The sequence below is a fragment of the Neoarius graeffei genome, chromosome 5 (assembly GCF_027579695.1).
Source record: "Neoarius graeffei isolate fNeoGra1 chromosome 5, fNeoGra1.pri, whole genome shotgun sequence".
NCBI classification, from domain to species: Eukaryota; Metazoa; Chordata; class Actinopteri; order Siluriformes; family Ariidae; genus Neoarius; species Neoarius graeffei.
In genome coordinates, this window is record NC_083573.1 from 88,174,492 (window position 1) to 88,195,732 (window position 21,241).

The 21,241-nt window shown below is 41.6% G+C and overlaps 1 protein-coding gene across 2 annotated transcripts in view; it reads left to right on the forward strand.

The window, feature by feature from the left end:
- The window catches only part of snx16 (sorting nexin 16), an 88,455-nt gene extending 67,507 nt beyond the window's left edge, over positions 1 to 20,948 (forward strand). The window contains exons 4-8 of one of the 2 annotated variants that reach the window (XM_060922498.1): positions 10,713 to 10,861; positions 14,239 to 14,308; positions 16,023 to 16,159; positions 16,292 to 16,408; positions 18,022 to 20,948. In XM_060922498.1, the coding sequence (XP_060778481.1) occupies positions 10,713 to 10,861; positions 14,239 to 14,308; positions 16,023 to 16,159; positions 16,292 to 16,408; positions 18,022 to 18,124 (576 nt within the window). In that variant the 3' untranslated portion in view covers positions 18,125 to 20,948. The remainder of the gene's footprint in view (positions 1 to 10,712; positions 10,862 to 14,238; positions 14,309 to 16,022; positions 16,160 to 16,291; positions 16,409 to 18,021) is intronic. The other variant, XM_060922499.1, reaches the window with a different exon arrangement.
- The last annotated feature ends 293 nt before the right edge of the window (positions 20,949 to 21,241 follow it).

Genomic DNA, 21,241 nt, shown 5'->3' on the forward strand with positions numbered 1-21,241 from the left:
ACGCGGCTGAGTTGGGCTGAGCCGTGCCGTGCTGAGTTGGGCTGAGTCGAGCTGAGTGGGGCTGTTGGAGTTGCATTTCGACTACAACCGCGCTGAACCGTGCTGGCTGGAAGTGGGTGGACACATTGGGTGGAGTTAGCGAAAGTGGGTGGACGTCACGTGATGTCGTTAGGCGGCGCAAACAGTGACATCAGTGATCTTTTAAGCGGTAGTCTCACGACCCGGATAGTAAACAATAAACATGGAGGACATGGAGTCGTTAGTGTTGCTGGTCTTGGTGCTGTGGCTTGTTGTCACCGACAACGCCAACAGATACTGGCAAGAGCGTATAGATGAGGCGAGGCGCATAAGGCTTCAGAAATTCTCGTAATTCTTCTTCTTCCGGGTTTACGGTGTGTACAGATCCCAGCGTGCTCGCGGGGCATGTGTGGGCATGTGAGGACACTCCTCCTCACCAATCAGTGCACAGGGGAGTGTCTCCTCACGCCCCTAGCCCCACTCGGCTCGGTTTTGCTCGCTTCAGCCCTACTCCAAAACCGTGCGAGTTTTGGGTGCTGAGTAGGGCTGAAGCGAGCTGAGTCGTGCTGCTCTGAGGTAGTCGAAACATGAGCCGTGTCGGGCTGAAGTGAGCTGAAGCGAGCTGAAAAAGGGTAGTGGAAAAGGGCCATTACAGACCTTTACCTTTTAACAGGACTGTTTTGGGATTTTGCTGAGTTTACCTTCAACTGTCTGGTTTTTTTTTTTGTTTGTTTGTTTTTGTTCCCCCCCCCCAAAGTAATGAACTGTGTAGCTAGCCTGGCAAGCCAGACTAAATGTGAATATTTAGTCTGGCCTCGATCCGTAGACATTTCCGAAGGGTGTGGGAGGAACAAACCACTGTCTTTCAAACTGTCTCTGTGCGTATAGGCCAACGCTCTGACCAATCAGCGCAACAGTGACTGTGACGTAGTCAGAGCGACAGAAAGCAGTGGGGGAGGCCTTGAAATAAATAATTTTTCAAAATGCGTATTAATTAATAAACAGGCTTTAGATATTAAGAAGTTTGGAGATAATGACCACAAGTTTGGAGTCTGTACCACATACACTCCCCCCCCCCCCCCCCCCCCCCAAGTGTTTTTCAAGGGTTTGCTTAAACTGTTTGAGAGTTTTTATTTAGTGGTGTTTGGTGAAATAATTTCCCTTAAATTTAAAATAACGGGAAAATAAGAAACAATCAAAAAGTAATGTTTCAAAGCTGTTTATTAATTCTTCGTACTGCACAAACTAGCCCCATCCTTTTGGCTCCCAGCGGAGCCAGCTGGTAGATCAGACTTTTGCCATAGCCGGTCGGCAAAACAGCGAAAACGTCCTTCTTGAAAAGGAATGAGCGGAGAGCCTCTTCCTGCTCATGTTTCAATGAAAACTCCAAGTCTAATTCTTTTAAAACTGATTCCTAAGCGGAGTCAAACGCGCGCTGTTCACTAGCGGTAGCCATCTTTCCTGTTGTGCTTTCTCCAGCGTCGCGCAGCTTTGTCGTCACTCCTGCAAAAGCCCGCCCAAAGAATCCAAACAAAAACCTTGCGTTGTGATTGGCGGGCACGATTTGATGCCCGGGGTGTTTTTGTTTATATGGTGCGAGGCTAGACCCATTCGCTAGGCAAAAAATATTTTTGGCCGCTAGGCGGGTGGGTCTAGTTTACTAGGCTACTGTGTAGCAGGAAAATCACCGTGTTTTCTAAATGCACTCCTGAAAATTACTCAATAACTAGGGGAATTAAACTTGATATTTTTGACATGTTAATCATTAATGTACATGAAAGAAAAAGGCTTAGAAGTTATAACTTGTTTTCGTGAAAATAAGTACTAAAATGCACTAGAATGCAGGGTTTTGCATGTTATGTTTTTTCGGGGGACGTTGCCCCTCCCGAACCCCCATCTTAGGCCATGTACACACGTAGCCGGGTATTTTTAAAACCGAACATTTTCCCCCCCTCCGTTTATAAAAATGTTTTATCCACACCACCTCGTCTTTGAAAAAAATCCCTTCCACACATAACCGAACATCTGCGTTTTCAATCACATTCATAAGCATTCCAAACCTGTAGATGGTGTCCTACCAAGCCTACTGCGCATGCGCGAAATCCAGGAGGGTAGGAAAATTCAACAGTAGTTTTGTCCTACCGATCAGCTGGTCTGATAGAAAATCGGTGAGTATTTCACGCATTTGCCGATTTTTGTTTTGTGCGTATTGGTCGAGTCTTTGGCCGAGTCAAATAATTTGTAATGACTTGTTTTGAATAATAAAACGGTCTGTATAAGAACTTGCTAATTGTAATGACGTCATGTGTTCTGCGCATGCGCAGTAGGCTTCGCGCATGCGCAGTAGGCTTGGTAGGACAAATCCAAGAGGTAGGATAACTTTACAGAACAGAGATGGCATTATTTCCCCAAATCCTACCCCCTGATCACATCAGAATAGCACCTGCACAATAATTAACGCTTTCAAGGCACTACTCCGATCCATTACTCTTTGTCCATGCTTAATCTGGCTTCTGCAGTAAACAAAGGTCGCACGTTTGACGTCAGGGCAGATTTGTTGTCATTTTTTTGGCGCAGATTGTGACGTTCTAAAACGCAAAACTCCGGTTATCTCTGTCTACACGAAAAGGCATACACGGAGTTTTCAAAAATCTTCACTTTGCCCGGAGTTTTTTTTAAATATTCGTTTTTGATGTGTTTTCATGTGGATGACAGGCCAAAACGTAGAAAAATATCTTCGATTTAGCAGATACCCAGCTACGTGTGGACGGGGTCTTAGTTTGACTTTCAAAAGTTCGGGATTTTTTTTCTTTGCTCCACTTTCATCTCTACACTACTCTCTTCCCACCTTTCGGACTCCCAGCCCTGATCTTGTGACCAAAATGCACACCTGTATATAGCAAATAAATTCCATCGAGCAGCTTTGTGTTTTGTCCAGTCCTGTTTCTGTGTGTTGAGTACCTCAGGGAGTGTAGTGGTCAGTGATACAGATGGTGTTTGATCAGAGCAGGATGACAACAGGAGAAAAGAAGTGCTGGTGTGCGTGATGAAGGGGAAAAATGTTCTCCCTTAGTGTTTAACTTGAAACTGAATGAATGAGAAATAAATAAAGGCAGAGAAAATGCAATGTCACTGTGTGTGTGTGTGTGTGTGTGTGTGTGTGTGTGTGTGTGTGTGTGCACATACTGTGTGCTTGTCCTTGCTCCAGTTTGTGTCTCTTGTACTTGCTCTAGAAATCCATTGAAAAAGGGGGAAACTTTTTTTTTCAGCAGTGATGAACAATGCTGTTTATTCTTTTATTACGGTATTTGAGTCATTCGCATTTAATGAACCACCCACAGGATAGGGCAGAGTTGTGTTGCAGTATTACAATCGCTCCTTTTGAATGGGCTTTCACCTTTGTCACATTTATATGGCAAAATATGTACAGGCTGTTTAAAAAAAAAAAAAAAAAGTCAGCTCCGTCAGTCCGACTCCTGGCCTGCCAGCCTTTGCTTAACTCGGAAGCAGTACGTGTTGTGTCGTCGGAAATTAATGCAATAATGATGCATACGTAACGAAAACTACTAGAATGAATGCAGTGTTATGTAAATGTAAGAATGAGATTTAGGCCTGTATTCAGTACTTGACCATTTTCATGCTCTAATTAATGTTAATTGTGGCTGCAAACTTTTTGTAGCCAAGGACCAATTCGTTTTTTTTGTTTGTTTGTTTTAAATATGAAAGTATGTCCCTTTACACACTCATCCAGAAGGGTAATTTTGCGCCAGGCCATCGGTCTACAGCAGAAAAAAATAAAACAAAAACAACAAAACGCGTCTGGAAAAATCCCAAGGGAGTCTGGAGCCAGATTCGTGATGTTACCTGCAGAAGCGCCAGCAGGCTGCGCGAGCTTTGCACGGTTTCAGTGCACAGCCTGTGTAGACCAAGCGCTCCCATTTCTCTCTCATTGTCCGGTCTTTTGGGAAACGATGAGTACTAATCCCATCAAGATTGGTGTTGCTACACCCTCCTACGATACAGCTGTTAACCATTTTAATAATTACGCGATAATGTTGAAGAAATTTGCAGAAAACCACCAGGTCGTTTTCTCATAAACAAACCAGCGCTGACGTAGGGTTCAGAGGGAGGCGTCCCGCACGCGGCGTCCCGCACGCGGCGTCCCGCACGCGGCGTCCCGCACGCGGCGTCCCGCACGCGGCGTCACGAAAATCAATGTTTGCCGGGAAATCCAAATGCCAAGTTTTTTCAGAGGCGGACCAATTCGCCTCAAATGGCTTGATTTCAACTGAATTTTTCTGATATTGTGCAAGGTAAAAAAATTGCACAAAATGCAAAATGTGACACACATTTGACCAAAGTTTAATATAAAATAGAATTACGTTGATCTTGCTCCTGAATTTACCCGTGATATGCACTTTAAACTGTAAAATTCCACAGACCCCTAGAGTATAGATTTATAATAATTATTAAATTTTATACAAATTTTTTTTGAAGCTGTATAACTTTCTGAATTTTTTTTTTTTTTTTTTATTAACTTCGCTGATTTAAATGGCAGGGAATCCATCAACAGAGCAATAAGCTCCAATACCTGAGGTCCTGCAAAATTTAAAAAAAAAATTTTAAATAGTACAATAAATAAAACGTATTAGAAAAAGAAGGGGGGGGGAAACCGGCCTAGAAGTATACAGACTAAAAGCAGCACAAACTGGTGCCGAGAGTGATGACTGGCTGACATGTATGACACTTGTACACAGATTTAAAAGTCTGTGGTCTATCAATATCAAAATAAAGCCTAGTTAAATTACTATAATATTTAAAAAAAAAAAAAAAAGGTCCTTCTTAAACTGTGAAAGTGATTGATTCAAATTCCTTAAATGTGGGGGTAAAATATTCCAGATTCTAGGACCCTGAATATAAAAACTGGTCTGAAAAGTTACAGTATTAGCCCTGGGTACATTTAACATGGTTCCCCTAGACAAATCTAATCGCCTAGTAAACCTTCTAGGTACACTAATAGAAATATTATGGTCTGTTGACATAGATTTAAAAAGATTAAAAATCCAGGTACTCATGCCAGTAACACACAGGAAGGGGTCCTAGCTTTAACACTCTGTCCTTGTAGTTAACATCTGATTTAAACGAAAGAGATAAAATATACTTAGTTGTGCGTCTCTGGATTCTCTCAACTGAGTACAGCAGGATAACTGATTGCGGAGCCCAGACCTGAGAGCAGTACGCCAAACAGCTTCTGACCAGAGAGCTGTAAAGAGACTTCCGCACCCTGATATCTCTAACCTCAAAAGTAGATCTTGTAACAAAGCCCAACATTTTATTCGCTTTAGCTAAAACCAATTGGCCATGAGAGTTCCACTTGAGATATGGCGTGACTGTAACACCAATGTAGGGGGGGCTGCCATGCCGTAGCCATAGTACCCACAATTCCCTGCTTCACTTTATGGCCCATCTTCTCCCCTTCCACTGTTACAGCATTGAACACACCAATGCCTGTACTCGATGCCATGTTCTATCTCCGTCCATTCTTCTGACTCCCTGTAATGGTATTGGATACAGAGATGATACCGGATACCAAATACAGTGATGTCACGACTGCTTTAAAACCCACGGCGGAATCGAAATTCCCTCCGTCTGGCGGTGGATCCCCATGCGTGAAAGAGACGTCATTGCATCTGTGCTACAGAAGAACAAAGGACAAAGAACGAGCTATTGATACCGGACCTTTAGCCAAAGTTCAATGTATTTGATCTTCGCATAGTTGCAGTAATGAGTGAAGCGGTTAGTTACTGCAGCCCATGCAGTATTTTAAAGAGAAAGGGCGACCAGATCCCTTTTTCCCTTTCGCAGTGTCGACGAACTACAAGCAAGATTCCTTCCAGATCATCGGACGACCGACGGGACACCGAAGAGCTTCAGCTGATGAGCTGTAAAAGCAAAAGGAACAGACCTGTTTTCTCCCTGGACCTGCGCTCCGCACTGTCTTCAGATAACAGACAGCACACTTTCAGTCGCCAAGCAAGAGCGATCTCAAGTAATGCCTCGGTCACAACCGGCCGTACGTGCTCCTACGGCCGGTCTACATGCAAAAAATGCAAGAAATGCATGGAGGGCCCGCGTGAAACGCACGGAGGGCGCGCATGTGACGTGCTGATTTTCGAGCCGTAGACTGGCCACAGACCGGCCACAGAGGTTCTTTGTCATGTCAAACAAACACTATGGGCGCTTACGTTTTTTCAGGTTGCAAGACAAACTTAAGGCCAACGTGCGCCTTTCTCCACGAACAAAAAAAAACGCAGCGATTTGGGAAATGCCAAAAATCGCACAGCCAAAAAAAATCATATGTCCGGTTGTGACCTAGTCTTAAGGCTGGCATCTGGGCAATTGTTAGTCTTAGTTGTGGCTAGTTAATGCAAAGAGTGTTTATTTGAATTCATTCATGGTTTAAATGTACGCATTTTGATTCACATGAAAGCCGGTCTTGGACTGCGTGTTTGATTTGCTTGTTTATTATTCGTATTACTCAGATCGTGCATGCTCGCGCTCTCTAACTCCCTCCGTCACACCACACCCCTCAACATTGGGATTTCAGGAGTAGCTAAGGGTTGAGTAGAAGTTTGGGTTTAAGGCCTAGCTGGGACTAGTTTTAAGCTACAGATCCTTTGTCTCTCTCCCTCGTGTGCTCTCCTTGTTGCCCATCCCCTTTTAGGCGGAGCCTAGCACAAATGCTTGCGCACTACATTTTACATATGGTACCATGCCTATCTCTCATGCATGCACTGCCTCGCTCCCTCACTCCCCTCCTCCTCGTCATGCGCCTGCGCACGCGGTCTTCCTAGCTCCTCCTCATCTCGTTAGTGCGCAGCTGCACACATGCCTACGCACGCACGCGCGATTTCCCTCTCACATTTTAATTCACTCGCCCCTACACTGCAACACTTGCATATAGCTCATTACTTCTGGTCACCATTAGTGCCTTGGTCGTCATATTCACTGCTGATTTCTCATCCTGGTTATTATTCTACTTACTACCGACTATTGCTTTATACACTACTGATTATTACTTGTATACACTGTATCACCATTCATATTAAATTATTCCTTGGCTGCTATTGTTGCTATATCTGATCAGTATTAGTTTGCTAATTCGTGTCAGCCATTTCAATAAACTTGTACCTTTGGAGTAAACGGTGTCCTGTCTGTTGCTACAACATTCACTGAATGCCAACCTCTGCCAAACAAGTATTCTAATTGCCTTCGCCCATTGGGTTGTGTTATGAATGTTATAGATCTAGAGTAAACGTGTTACATTAGAGCTACAATACTCACTAAAACTATAGGAGCATCACCAAGTTATTCCATTGATTTTAATAGTTTAGCTATAAACTATTAGACACTTGAATTAATGAATTTGAGACTGATCCTTTTTTACACGAGACTGATTCGATAAGCCTGTTGCACCTACACCAAGGTCCTTCTGTGACTGTCATTTTGACAGGTGCATCCTTCAGTTGGTATGTGGTCAGCAGAGGCTTGGAGCTTCTCACGAACGACAGAAGCCCACACTTGGACAGATTGAGGTCCATCCTCCAGAGATCACACCAACTACATATGCTGTCAAGATCGTTTTGCAGGCATGCACAGTCCTCGGAGGTGTTAATTGCGTGATAACCCTTAGTGTCGTCGGCGTATAATGCAACAGACGATGACATGACTACCCAGGGTAAATTGTTGACAAACACAAGGACCCAAGTATAGAGCCCTGTGGCACTCCAGAGAGTACTAGAAGTGGCTCTGACGTTTTGCCCAAGACCATCACTCTGATAACGATCAGAGAGGTAGTCCTTTAACCACAGAGAGGTTCAAGTATTTTCACTAATACAAGTACAACAGCCCTATGATGACCTGGTGTCTTGTCCAGGGTGTACCCCGCCTTTCGCCCGTAGTCATCTGGGATAGGCTCCAGCTTGCCTGCGACCCTGTAGAACAGGATAAAGCGGCTACAGATAATGAGATAACACATTAGGTCTGTGTTTACTTTGGTGCTTGGACTCCTAAATATAATAACTTTTTGATAACGTGACGGTGATATCTACTATTGTAACCAAAAAAAAAAAAAGGGGCAGAAAACCACTGTGTTGGAGGATGAATTAGGGTCAGAGAAAACACTTGCTTTTTAGAGATCCTAAACCATGTCTGTTTTTAAAGCCTCTGTTCTTATCTCCGGCTTTTCCATCGTATCGCGTTCTCCCAGAGAAGGTAATGTTTTGAGAAACCAAAGTGTCATGTGAGAGTGCTGCTGGGGAGCAGGTGTTTTTGACCAGGTTGTAGAGCAGAGGGCCAGGAGTGTCATTTTGCTCTGATGGTGTTGAATTGCTCCACTTCTCTCCTGGAGTGTGAAGGGTTGGTGCTCCTGTAATATTAGCCTGTTTTAGCATGTCCTGTCCTGCTGGTTTTTCCCCAGCTTGTGTTACAGAATATTAAGGCTTTGTCCACATGATAGTTTGAGAATGTATTGTACACTAGTATCACTCTACTTTGGTGTTTTTAAGTGGTTTTGCAAGCTTATCATTAACAATTTTCATTTATGTCCACGTGAAATGCATGGCTTAATAGTTGACCTGCAGAAACGCTTTTCCGCATTATAACCAAAACGGCATGATGCTGTTTTTCACTTGGGGTCTGCAGGAGCTACTGAAAATGAACGTTCATTATGCATGTAGGAACCCTTGCAAGGTTCCTTTTTGTAAAAGCTGTTCTACTGTATGCTTCACCATACATAACTATTAGTCTGTCCACACTGGCTGGATATGAGCAATCGTGTGCTCTGATTGGCTACTCTACTACTAGGATATCAGCTCATATACTGGGAGTAGAGAAAAACAAAATGGCGGTGCATGTTGCTGAACCAACCGAGGATGAAATAAAAACTTGAAAACAAAACCCCAAAAAAGCAACAAAATATGGAATGAGTATTTTGATGGTAAGGACCGTATGATTTTTTATTTTTCAAGAATTAGGGGGTTTTTTTTCCTTCACAAATTGCTACGTCATTTCGCCGGTTTGTTTACATTCCAAGCAGAAATGATTGTTTGAAGTTTTGTGTCAAGGTTTTACTTATTCAATTTGCAAAATTAAAAATGCTCCCGTTTCTCACTATCCAGTGAATGTGGATAGAATAAGTTATTCCACTCAATCTCGTCGTACACAACTTTTAGCCGACTCGGTGCTATCAACTCATGTACGACTTGATTTCGTGGCATAACTATTAAATAGAAAGCCATGACCTAATGGTTAGAGAAGCAGATCTGGGACCAAAAGGCTGCCAGTTCAATTCCATGGACCAGCAGGAATGGCTGAGATGCCCTTGAACAAGGCACCAAACCCCCAACTGTATGGAATCAATTTTGTGCCAAAATGTTCATACAATACTTTTGAAATATCAAACAAAAACAACAAATCAAAATACAAAAAAAAGTCAATTTTTTTAGACTGGCAAACAAATTTGTGTAATCGTGCAAAATATCAGTCTATTACTCTTCAGAAACCTTTTATTTTTGTTCCGCGTCTTTCAGTTTTGTTTGACGTAATTTATTTGGTTGCGATTCCAGCTTTCTCATTTGTGCTCCCTGACTTTTTGCTTGCAGTTTTGGCACAAACTTCACGTGTGGGTGGGCTGTCCATGAATGCATTCCCATTGGCTAACTTGTGTTTGACTGACAGCTCCGCTCAGCCATTCCCCGGAGGCTGTTGCGGCCATTTCCGACTCGGATTTTGGCAGGCTGTTTGACGAGTGACCGATCCATTGACGGTAAACAAGGATCGAATGGACTTCAGTGCCGACTATATTTCACTCGTCAAACAGTCCGCCAAAATCCGAGTCGGAAATGCCCGCAACAGCTTCCGGGGGAACCGCTGAGCGTAGCTGTCAGTCAAACGCAAGTTACCCAATGGGAATGCATTCCTGGACAGCCCGCCCACACGTGAAGTTTGTGCCAAAACTGCAAGCAAAAAGTCAGGGAGCGCAAACGAGAGAGCTGGAATCGCAACCAAAATAAATTACGTCAAACAAAACTGAGAAACACGTGGAACAAAAATAAAAGGTTTCTGAAGAGTAATAGACTGATATTTTGCACGATTACACGAATTTGTTTGCCAGTCTAAAAAATTGACTATTTTGATTTGTCGTTTTTGTTTGATATTTCAAAAGTATTGTATGAATGTTTTGGCACAAAATTGATCCCATACAACTGCCCCCCAGGCTGCTCTGGATATGTTGTATGTCGCTCTGGATAAGAGTGTCTGCTAAATGACCTTTAATGTAAATAGACCCAAGCTATCCTTGGCTCAACACTATGGTGTTATTGTAAGACTTGATATCCCCCCCCCTTTAATGCGGCTGTCTTGTACTGCTGAATGGGGAAAAAAGTGCTCCCAGATACATGAGATTCATGCTATTTCAAAACAAATGTATGCAGGTAGCCAGTTATCACTTAAACCACAAGTCTTCTACCATCAACATTCATAAATGAATTGGGGGGGGAATGGTTTGTAGACTCTACCATGCACATAACCTATTCTCTCCTGAGCACAGAGTTTATTGTTGGTACTCTGACTTCTTCATTAAGAGAATATGCAGTAAGCGGAAATAACAATATTCCTGTCTCTGTTTTCTGCAGTTAAAGGAAATGTTTCCTGGGTTCCGTCTCGCTCTGCCACCTAAACGCTGGTTTAAAGATAACTATGACACCAACTTCCTGGAGGACAGACAGTTAGGCCTGCAGGCTTTTCTACAGAATCTGGTGGCTCACAAAGACATCGCTAACTGGTGAGCAGGTGGACATGGCTGCTTTAAATTCCAGTTCACTCTGTCAGCCTACTGAAATGTACAGTTTGTGTATAAAAACGTGTATATGGTATGTATGTGTTCAAGAGCCCTCGGCCATTCAGTCAGTTAAGGCCATCCTTAAAAAAAAAAATCTGCTTCCTGTCCACCGGGTGAGCAAAAAAATTTTCAGTAGGGAGGGAGGAATTTTTATTTATATATATATATATATATATATATATATATATATATATATATATATATATATATGAGTGATTCCACGCTTATGGGTACTGAAATGGGGACATGAACTTATTTTTAAAAATTCACCTAAAACCATTTCTTTTTTTACCATCAGGTCACAAAACATGTAATCTTTAATGAATGATATGTTAAAAGATAACTTTAATTTTCTGAGATGTAATAAAAACATATTTATATGCCAAAGTCAAGCCTATGAGTTCCAAAATGATGTCTGTTCCATTACTTCTGTTACGATTGTCCATCTCGCGTCTGTTACAAATTAATTACAATCTAGCTATATACCATGTTAATCTTATTGAAAGAATGTGTATGTTTATTCTACTACACATGTTTATTAATTATATTTGCTAAAACATCACCTTCCTATGTTTCAAAAAGTAATTCTACATTGTTAAAATTGAGAATATACATGTCCACAACACTTCTGTTACGTTCTGACTTTGGCATATAAATATGTTTTTATTACATCTCAGAAAATTAAAGTTATCTTTTAACATATCATTCATTAAAGATTACATGTTTTGTGACCTGATGGTAAAAAAAGAAATGGTTTTAGGTGAATTTTTAAAAATAAGTTCATGTCCCCATTTCAGTACCCATAAGCGTGGAATCACTCTATATATATATATATATATATATATATATATATATATATATATATATATATATATATATAAAAGAAATCACAATGTTTGCTTTTTCTTTCAGTACTTTTTTATTACAAAAGCAGACACATTTAATAAAATATGACCGTTTAATCAACTGAAACTTGTACAAAAACGCGGACTTTTTGTAGTTCTAAATCGAGCGTTAGGCCTAGTTCGGATGCAATTACACTATTAAAATGATCACTGAATGATTTGTTTTTCTGAATCTTTACTATTTTGTTGTTCGCTAGAATACCATTTTGCGATTTCACACTTAAGCAAATGTTTGAAAACTCTGGATCGCCTTCCTTCATGGTGGCTGCCATTTTTTTGTGCCGCACGGCGCATGCGCAGAGCTGATTCGATTCTATATTCTGCGCGGAATGCGTAAATGTCAAGTTCGATTTTAGATTTACGAACCCAAAAAAAAAAGTCAAAACCAGCGTTTTAAAAAAAAAAAAAAAATTCAACCGCACAAACGGCACTCACCCAGCCGGTGGACCGGAAACGGAACATTTTTTAATAATGGCCTAGTGTAATAGAGCACACACAAGCCCTTCAGGTGGTGTTAAATGAATACACTTATCAAACTATTGTCCTACAGCATCTGAAGCTTTGAGCAGGAAGGCTATTTAACCATAATGACTTGACTTAATATACCTAAGTGAATCATGTTATTTATTAGTCATGCTCAGTTCCAAATCTGCCTATTGTTCGTCATGACTCCAGAATTATCGGTACCCTTAAATACCGAGAATGTGTAAAAGATTACGCCCAATATAAGGAAAATAATGGACAAGGCAAAGGACATCATAACAAAGCTGATTATGCTTCTTTCAAAGTTATTATTTTAAGGTTTCTATCGATTCACAAGAGTCCAAGAGAACAAAATTGGCCTCGCCCTCAGGATGGGAGGGATATTACACTCTTCCCTATCAGTGATGATAGCCATTCATGGGTGTCTGTGAGCTCGTGTGTGTGGAAGAGGGCAGATGGCACTTTCCTCCACGTGTTCAGCCGCTCGGTGATGTCGCATGAGCAGCAGTGCAAAAAGATGCAGTGACTGGCTTCACGTGTCTCGGAGGAGGCGCGTGCTAGCAGTCACCAGCCCTAGATTTGTCGCTGTCATGATGGAGAAAATGGGGATATTTATTTCTTCAGACTGTTGGTGAGCTTTAATCTCAATTACACCACTGGCACTTAGCACCATAATTTTGTTTATGGTTTGCTTGCTTAACTGAACGGTATAAATTGATGTTTGTTTTGCTAACGTTTCTAGTTTTCCCCCCCATTCACACACTACAGTTATTAACTTCTATGCACAATTTTATCTATCATTCCTTTCAGCATGAACAGGATGAATAGTTTGATCATTAGTACTGCTGATGTATTTTATATGCATATAAAGAGTTTAGTTTATATCATGAGTTGGTAACTTGAAATGTATTAATTTTTTCATAGCTTATTCAGGGCTTCTGTAGTTTTGCAAAGTCTTTTAACTGCAAATAATCAAGTTATTACACGAAATTGGCTATAAGCCCTGTATGATGAGATTGAGTGGAATAACTGTTTTATTCTATCCACGTTCACTGGATTTTGAGAAACTAAGCATTTTCATTTTAAATTTTTTGCAAATCTGATAAGTTTATACAAAACGTCGGGCAAAATTATTTCCCCTTAGACTGTAAACAAACCGGCAAAAGGATATTAGCAATTTGTGAAAAATGTAATCATTCTTGGGGGGGTTCTTACCATCAAATTATTTTCATATTCTGTAGGGCTTTTTTTTGGGGGGGGGGGGGGTTGTTTTCATCCTCTGTTGGTTCAGCAGCACGCTCTGCCCACCCCACTCTCAGAATATGATCTGATGGCCTAGTAGCAGAGTAGCCAATCAGTGTGCACGATTGCTCATATCCAGTGAATGTGGATGGAATAATTTGGATTTATTATTCAACCTGGGATGCAAACGGCACGCCTTTTGGCGGATGCCGCCTTTTTCACGGCTGAATCGCACAGATCCGATTTTTTTTGGGGGGGGTGCTGGAGTGTCTGATTTATAATTTCATCAAAGTAAATTCTGTATATAAGCAAATGCCGTTACAGTCCATGAAACATAGGAAGTATAAGTATGAGAAGAAAACGGTAAATCTTCACGCAAACGTGCGCAGCTTTGATTTGATTTACTGTTTTCTTCTCATACTTGTACTTCCTATGTTTCATGGACTGTAACGGCATTTGCTTTAATTTTAATGCAGAATTTACTTTGAAATTATAATCAGACACGCGAACACCCCCCTCCTAAAAAAAAAAAAATCGGATCTGTGCGATTCAGCCGTGAAAAAGGTGGCATCCGCCAAAAGGCGCACCTGATTATTCAACTGACTATTTCAGGTGTTGAACACTTTTTTTTTTTTTTTTTTTTTTTTTTCCCCTCCCAGCCTAGTTCTGATTGTGTGTGTGTTTTTGCAGTGTTGCAGTGCGAGAGTTTCTTTGTCTGGATGAGCCTCCAGGACCTTTCGATAGTCTGGAGGAGAGTCGGGTAAGACATCTGAACCTAATTACAAACAGATACTGTATCTACGAGTCCAATAGTTTTGTTTTTTGTTTGTTTTAAAACTGGTTGCACCAGTTAATATTTACGACACTGCTGTTAGGTATTTTTGGTTGGAGGACTGATTTTCAGCCCAGGAGTCACACTGACGTGTAGAAGAACCACACACATGACTGACCGTGTCACCGCTGTGCTAAAAATTGTCCATCATTTAAATTATATATGTGGTGCCTTAGGAAACCTGTCCGGTGTGACTGATGGGCAAAGAGCCATAAAAGACACCCATTCGGTCTGGGTCCAAATTGGACAAATAATATTTTTATACTGGGCGTGGCACGGTGGTGTAGTGGTTAGCACTGTCGCCTCACAGCAAGAAGGTCCTGGGTTCGAGCCCAGCGGCCGACAAAAGGCCTGCAGGTTAAGCTAATTGGTGACTCTAAATTGACCGTAGGTGTGAATGTGAGTGTGAATGGTTGTTTGTCTCTGTGTCAGCCCTGCGATAACCTGGCGACTTGTCCAGGGTGTACCCCATCTCTCGCCCATAGTCAGCTGGGATAGGCTCCAGCTTGCCTGCGACCCTGTAGGACAGGATAAGTGGCTACAGATAATGGATGGATATTTTTATACTTTGAAACCAATAATACATTTCACCAAAATAACAAGGAACTTTTTTCTTTCTCCACTATCATCCTGTAAAAACTGCATTACATTTACATGGCATTTAGCAAACACACTCTTATCCAGAGTGACCTACAACATACCCAGAGCAGCCTGGGGAGCAGTTGGAGGTTGGCTGCCTTGTTCAAGGGCACTTCAGCCATTCCTGCTGGTACTGGGACCCAAACCAATGACCTTTTGGTTCCAAAGCTGCTTCTCTAACCTTTAGGCCATGGCTTCCCCCATGAAGGCCAATTTACCAAAGCGGGCAGTGAAAACAGTCAGCTTACGGATGTTTAAGAACTTGCCAGCTAAGCTCGATTTTCTCACCAAGTGAATGTCACACTTTGATCAAGTTGTTGTATAGCGGTGTGCTGTAGAGGTATTTAAGTTATTCCACAAAATTGAGTCGTACATGAGCTGATGGCTGACGAGGCGCGTAGCACCGAGTTGGCTCTAAGCCATGTTGATGAGATTGAGTGGAATAACTGTTTTATTATATCCACATTCACTGGCTTTTGAGAAATGGGGCATTTTTTTTATTTTTTTGCTAATTCAATAAGTAAAAACTACACAAAACATCTGGCAAAATCATTTCCGCTTACGATGTAAACAAGCCAGTGAAATGACTAGCAATTTGTGAAATGCTGTAGTCCTCTCATCTCTAGCCGCTTTATCCTGTTCTACAGGGTCGCAGGCAAGCTGGAGCCTATCCCAGCTGACTACGGGCGAAAGGCGGGGTACACCCTGGACAAGTCGCCAGGTCATCACAGGGCTCACACATAGACACAGACAACCATTCACACTCTTTCAATTTTTCAATTTCAATCACACTTTTTTCAATTTTGGAGAGAAGCCTTTAAAATGCTAGAACTGAGATACATGCAAATAAGAAAGCTGTAGGCAAAAATACGAAATTTCTATCATGTGAAAGGTTTCCCCGGACCACCACACATGTGGGCCTTTGGTGGTCCTTTCCACTGCAGTGCACTTCCACCATTTCTGACGGTGTTTTTGTTTCCATCTTCTTATTTTTTGCTCTCAGGCCTTCTGTGAGACTCTGGAGGAGGGTAACTATCGTCTGCAGAAGGAACTGCTTGAGAAGCAGAGAGAGATCAGTTCCTTAAAGAAGATGCTGGAGGAAAAAGAGCTGTACATACACCTGCTCGAGAAGAGGATCAAGTAATGCCATTAGTGCTGTGTGCAGTTTTGGTTCCACTCGGTCATTTAATAATAATAATAATAATACTCTCTTTTTCACTTCACGTTGTGGTGATGCCAGTTTTAACTCCTTGGTTTGTGTGTCTTTTTCAGTGGTGAATCTCTGACTCCGGAAAGCCCGTATGGTTTGTCTGCTCAGGGCAGTGAGAGCAGTGTGGATGCAGAGAGCTCAACCGCTGAGGCAGACCAGGACATGCCAGAGGAGAATGGGTTAGTTTCACTCCCACAGCTTACACCCAGGCACGTTTAAAGTATACACAGACCCTGTCGACTTTTATTCCCCATATTCAAGCCGTTTCTTCACACTTTTCTGGAACTTTTTAAACATCTTAAGGGCTTTCAGCAGCTCCTGGACATGACCTGATTTCCCAGGGCGCTTTAGGACACAGCAGCCTTGTTCACGTGGTATCCACACACACGCGCGTCTGATCCCCATTGATCACTTGGCAGAATTAGTGTTCAGACTTTGGCCTCAAAACCTGCTGCCCTCTTCCTCCCCCCAGCCTTCAAGCTCTTAGGAGCAATACAGATTACTTTAAAAGCCTTACTGAATTCAGCTTGGACAATCTGGTCTCGTAACTCAATTTAGCTAATGGTTATGGGTTAATGCGTCTTGAGTGCTTTGCATTGATGATACCGGCACCTAACGCAAGGCCGGTGCCACGTGACATTCAAAACATGGCGTCGGACACTCTACTCACTCCCCACATATCTTTGATGCCAAAAATGGAGGTGACTGTAAATGGACAATATGTTGTGGTTGCTGAGAAAAGGCCCAGCTTTTGTAATATTACAGAGGCTTTATTGATCCGAGTATTCAAGTTGTCTGTGATCTGTGCTGTCGTATAGATTTATAAATCATCCCATAGCTGATTTGTTGCTCTGTGGATGAATTTGAGTGGGTAAATTCATATCGCGCTAGCTTCCATTTCCAATCTGCTGTGCATGTCTCTTTAGGGAGAAAGATTGGCATTTTAAATCCGCATTTTTGTTCTGGCAAATACACAAAGGCAGAACAATAATATGCATGGAGCTTTTCCTCCATAACCAATCAGTATTGCACCCTTTCCTCTCCAACAATTTACCCAAATGTGTAAAGTTTGGAGTCGAATATAATAGCCTATTAAATAATATTCCTTTTATTAAAAATGAAAGGTTAATAACAAATAAGCCTTTTCATAATAAACATTTGTACTACCAGTATTTTTTCCTCTTTTCTTTCGCCTTCAGTAGTCCTGTAAAAAAAAAGACAGCTCAGGTTTCATGTTAAATATATTTGTACAATCAAATCACACAGCAGCTCTTTGCTATTTTAGATCTGTTCGTGTGTTTTTGTGGCAATAGAGCTTTGTTACTTCTGCCGAGGGTGAAGTCGCATGTATTCACACAATTGTAAGTTATTGCTCCCTCTGCTATTTATTAGACAATGCAATTACAGCCAGGAAAAACCAACTGATTTTTATAATCGTGATAATTTGAGTTGATTTAAAACTAGTCGTACGTTTTATGTTGTGATTTAGTGCCGCACGGTATATCATTACATGCCTAGAGACACCTCAGCCTGGATGAATGTGGTGGTGTACAGTGTCTTGTGGGATAGGGGTAAGCGTTTTTGTGAAATATGACGCGTTTGATCAGGTCCAGCTCCACCCCCTGGGTTTTGTTTCTACAGCAAGGACTATCTCGTGTAGTGTTTGGTGAAACCCAGGCTGCCTTGCAGTGTGTCCCGAGTTAGCTGTATGAAATGCTAATGTGATTTTGTATTATTATTATTATTATTATTATTATTATTATTATTGTTGTTGTGGTTGTTTCCCCCCCAGCAGCTGCGAGCAGCAGGCATCACGGAGCTCCTCAGCATGTTGGTGTGGTCCGACCATTAGCAGCTCACCTCCAGTCATCCAGGTCACTCAAGTGGAGCAGTGAATCAGAAACAAGGCTTTGCCTCTCTCTCTCTCTCTCTCTCTCTCTCTCTCTCTCTCTCTCTTCCCCAAGTTCTCACACTCTAGCATTCACAGCCTCTCCTAACTTCAGTCATCTCAGAGGGGTGAGTTTCTTCTGTACAGTTTAGAGAGAGAGCGAGATGTATTGGCAGAGGCCTGTTATGGGGGAGCTGAGACATGGACCACTCCCTGTCGAGACAGCAGAATGTCTTCAGCATTGTCCGGTCATCTAAATCTGCTCTGAGAGAAGTCCAGTGGAAAATAAAGCTTTTGGGATTTTAACCACTGACATCCAGCCATAGACTGCTTCTCAAGCAAAATGCATGGACGAAGACAAACTTTATTTAACTTATCGTGCAGAGGTGCCAACATGTACAGTTTAGCCATAACATTTACAGTTTTTAACTCGTCAGTACAGGAGACGTTTTGGAGGGTTTCTCCCCACCCCCTCTAATCACATGAAGTAGCAGTCAAAACAAAGTTTACTGCGCAGAAAAACATGATGTGAAAGGACACGCATTTGCTTCTAGTAGCTTTGCCTCTGGGAACTTTCTCTTCATGCCACTTTATATACGTGAACTTTGACCTGTGAATTCGTGAGCAAATGGAAAAGTGGGACCATGGGCTTTGGTTTAAAATGGAGAAGTAGCACTCGCCAGACTTTTTTTTTTTTTTTTCTTCTCTCCCCCTTCTCCATCTGGGGGGGGGCTGATGCAGGAGTATGGGTTCCCCCCCCCTTTCTTTTTCTTTCCCCCTTGTCGTTTTTGGATTTTCTTGTGATTAATAATGTTGGCACCTTTGTATCATGACAGTTCACTGTGTGACAATCCAGAGACAGAAACTGCCTTTGCTCCAAAAACACGGTGGAGTGAAGCCCCCATGTGGCTAATGCATTTACTGCAGTCACCTACTCAGGAAGGACAATGTTATGACAGACTGAAAGACTGATGTTTCCCCTGTGCTGCTGCTGCTGCTGGCATTTCATCAGGGCTTTGAACTGATGTCTGAATATTCCAGTTGGCAGGTCATTCCCAGCTGGCAGACACTCTGGATCTATGGCTTCCTTGTCTGAGTTTTGCCTTTTTCGTGTCATGTCATGTCACTTTGCACTGCCGTTGGCTCATTCACAACAGAAATGCAATTAATCGATGTGTAGGAGTAAAAAATTGTGCACATCAATAAGCCTGCAGTGATTTTTTTTTTATAGACATGTATGATTAATTTCAAACACCTTCATTTCAAATGTTGCTACTATGACCTTTTTGTGAGTCTGAACACTAAATAAACTTTGCTGCAAGTTCATTTTCGGAGATGGGGTGCATTGTACCGTACGTGATCAGACTCCTGTAAAACAGCGATCCTTCAACAAACGGCTCCAGATAATCAGATCAGATGCAAGAATCGCTCTGGGAAGTCAAGAGCTGATGATTATTGCTCCAAATATTTCACATTTTGTCAACTGACTTGACTGTTTTTTTTTTCTTTTGTTCTTCAGCCCTGAATTTACTGAATCTCTTCCACTTGTGATCATTTTACTGCGGCGGTCACTCAGACGTCAGTGGTAATGGTTGTGCTTCAGAGCCATTGTGATCACAACTTTTTAGATGAATATGATGTCACCTTTAAGAGTCGAGACAAGTCATAAGAGGGAGAAAAAGGAAAAAAAAAACACTAATAGCAAAAAAAAAAAGCACTAAACACTGGGGGGGGTCACTGAAACTAATGTTTTGTGTTGATGTGTAAATATGTTTAAATTGTCACACTTTTTTTTTTTTTTTTTTTTTTTTTTTAAATAGCAGGTACCACATTGCATTTAAAGCATTCGCTGCTTGTAAATGGTCACTTCGGGTCACATGTTGCACTTTAATATCTGCTGGGACTGTGGGATACGGTGTGTTTCAGCTAGTGGGCAAAGATTCTGTATGTTTGAATGCTACGTAGAGCTTCAAATGGAGCACAGTGCCTTTATCTGCATCCTGTATGTTTTATGTATACACGCTTTATTTTACACGTGTGCGCGTGCACATCCTTCTGAAATCAACTTCCCTGCTAACATAGTGCCTTGCATTTCTTCCCGTTATTTTAAATCCCTGACATGTTGTGTTGCTGTTTTTCTCTTCCTTTAGGTTTGGTGCCAGCTTTAGACTTTTTTTTTTTTTTATATAAATGATCCAAATAATCCTCACCTGTGGTCAAAGCATTAACATGGCTACTGACAAATCAGGTCACTCACCCATTATTGTGATTCCTAGGACTATACTCCTTTCCATATTTAACTAAACTATGATGGATTTCCCAAAAGCCTCTTAACACTAAGAGCATCTTAACCAAGAGAGCGAGCGTTCGTTGTGCTGCTCGCTCTACCGTTTTTAACGATCATCTTTATGCTACGATGCTTTTAGGAAACCCACCCCTGCACTTTTAATGTTTCACACATGTTACACATGATGATAAATTAATGTTTGTATGACATCTGTGATGATCAGATCCACGTTTAGGTTGATCGTTTACGCCTAGACAGTGTCTCATAAAAAAACTAAATAAATGAATCTTGCATAGCTGTTTAGGAAATGCAATTAAATGGCTAAAAAAGTGATGCTTCATCTTGACATTTTTGTTCTTTCTTATTTAGCCATAGACACACATTCTTCGATTTCTGTATCTCATTGAAATGTAACACTTTGGGAGAGGGAGGTATGTGGTTTTAAATTGGCTTTTTTTTTTTCTTTTGCAGATCTTGTAGAAATATATGGTTCACATGGTAACACAATCTATTGTCTGAGGGATAATAAAAGTTTTCAGAAGTATGTCACTGTCATTTTGTGGATTTGTCTCTTCATCTGCACTTTTAAAGCGAGGGTTGGTAACTTTTTTTTTTTTAATTTTAGGAGGGTTTTTTCCCCCCCTTCTTTGAGATTCTCAAATGCTCAGATAATAAATGGAAACAGTCTTTCATCTGGCAGTCACAGGGCTGTAAAAAGCCTGTCCAATTATTTAATTTGGTCCGAATGCCTTGATTTGTATGGCCTGCCTATCTGTTCACTCGTGTTGCCTCACCAGAGTCTTCCACAAGGAAGGCCAAATATATTGCTAGAGATCC